General features: G+C 60.9%; 1 protein-coding gene across 1 annotated transcript in view; it reads right to left on the bottom strand.

Moving 5' to 3' along the window:
• The window catches only part of EMH_0069920 (uncharacterized protein), a gene marked incomplete at both ends in the record, with an annotated part of 1,990 nt that overhangs the window by 286 nt on the left and 1,267 nt on the right, over positions 1–437 (bottom strand). The window contains 2 exons of the mRNA XM_013498918.1: positions 3–265; positions 402–437. Of these exons, the coding sequence (XP_013354372.1) occupies positions 3–265; positions 402–437 (299 nt within the window). The remainder of the gene's footprint in view (positions 1–2; positions 266–401) is intronic.

The raw sequence follows: 437 nt of genomic DNA, 5'->3' as shown, positions 1-437 counted from the left end.
CTGCTTCTGCTGCTGCTGCTGCTGCTGCTGGTGAGCTTGAAGACAGCTGAAAGCGGCGAGGTGCAGAGAGAAGAAAAGGGAGAGCGCCACCAGGTGGGCAGCAGCGGCAGCAGCAAACCTGCTGCTGCTGCTGCTGCTGCTGCATCTGACTCGAAGCAAACGTGCTGCTGCAGCATCGCCTTCAGAACAGAGACACGCCGGGCATACACGTCCTCCTCATCATCAGCTGCTACTGCTGCTGCTGCTGCTGCTGCTGCTGCTGCTGCTGAAGCAGCAGGTGCAGCAGCAGCAGGCGCAGCAGCAACAGATGCAGCAGCAGCAGGTGCAGCAGCAGCAGGTGCTGCTGCTGCACCTGGACTTCCAGTTGCAGCTTCCGCTGCAGCAGAATCTGAGGCGGGTACTGCTGTTGCTGGTGTTGTTGCTGCTGCTGCTGCTGC

This window comes from Eimeria mitis, genomic scaffold (genome assembly GCF_000499745.2).
Source record: "Eimeria mitis Houghton genomic scaffold, Emh_scaff3828, whole genome shotgun sequence".
Classification (NCBI taxonomy): domain Eukaryota; phylum Apicomplexa; class Conoidasida; order Eucoccidiorida; family Eimeriidae; genus Eimeria; species Eimeria mitis.
The sequence above is the reverse complement of the archived record's forward strand: the minus strand, read 5'-3'. Positions and strand labels throughout refer to the sequence as shown.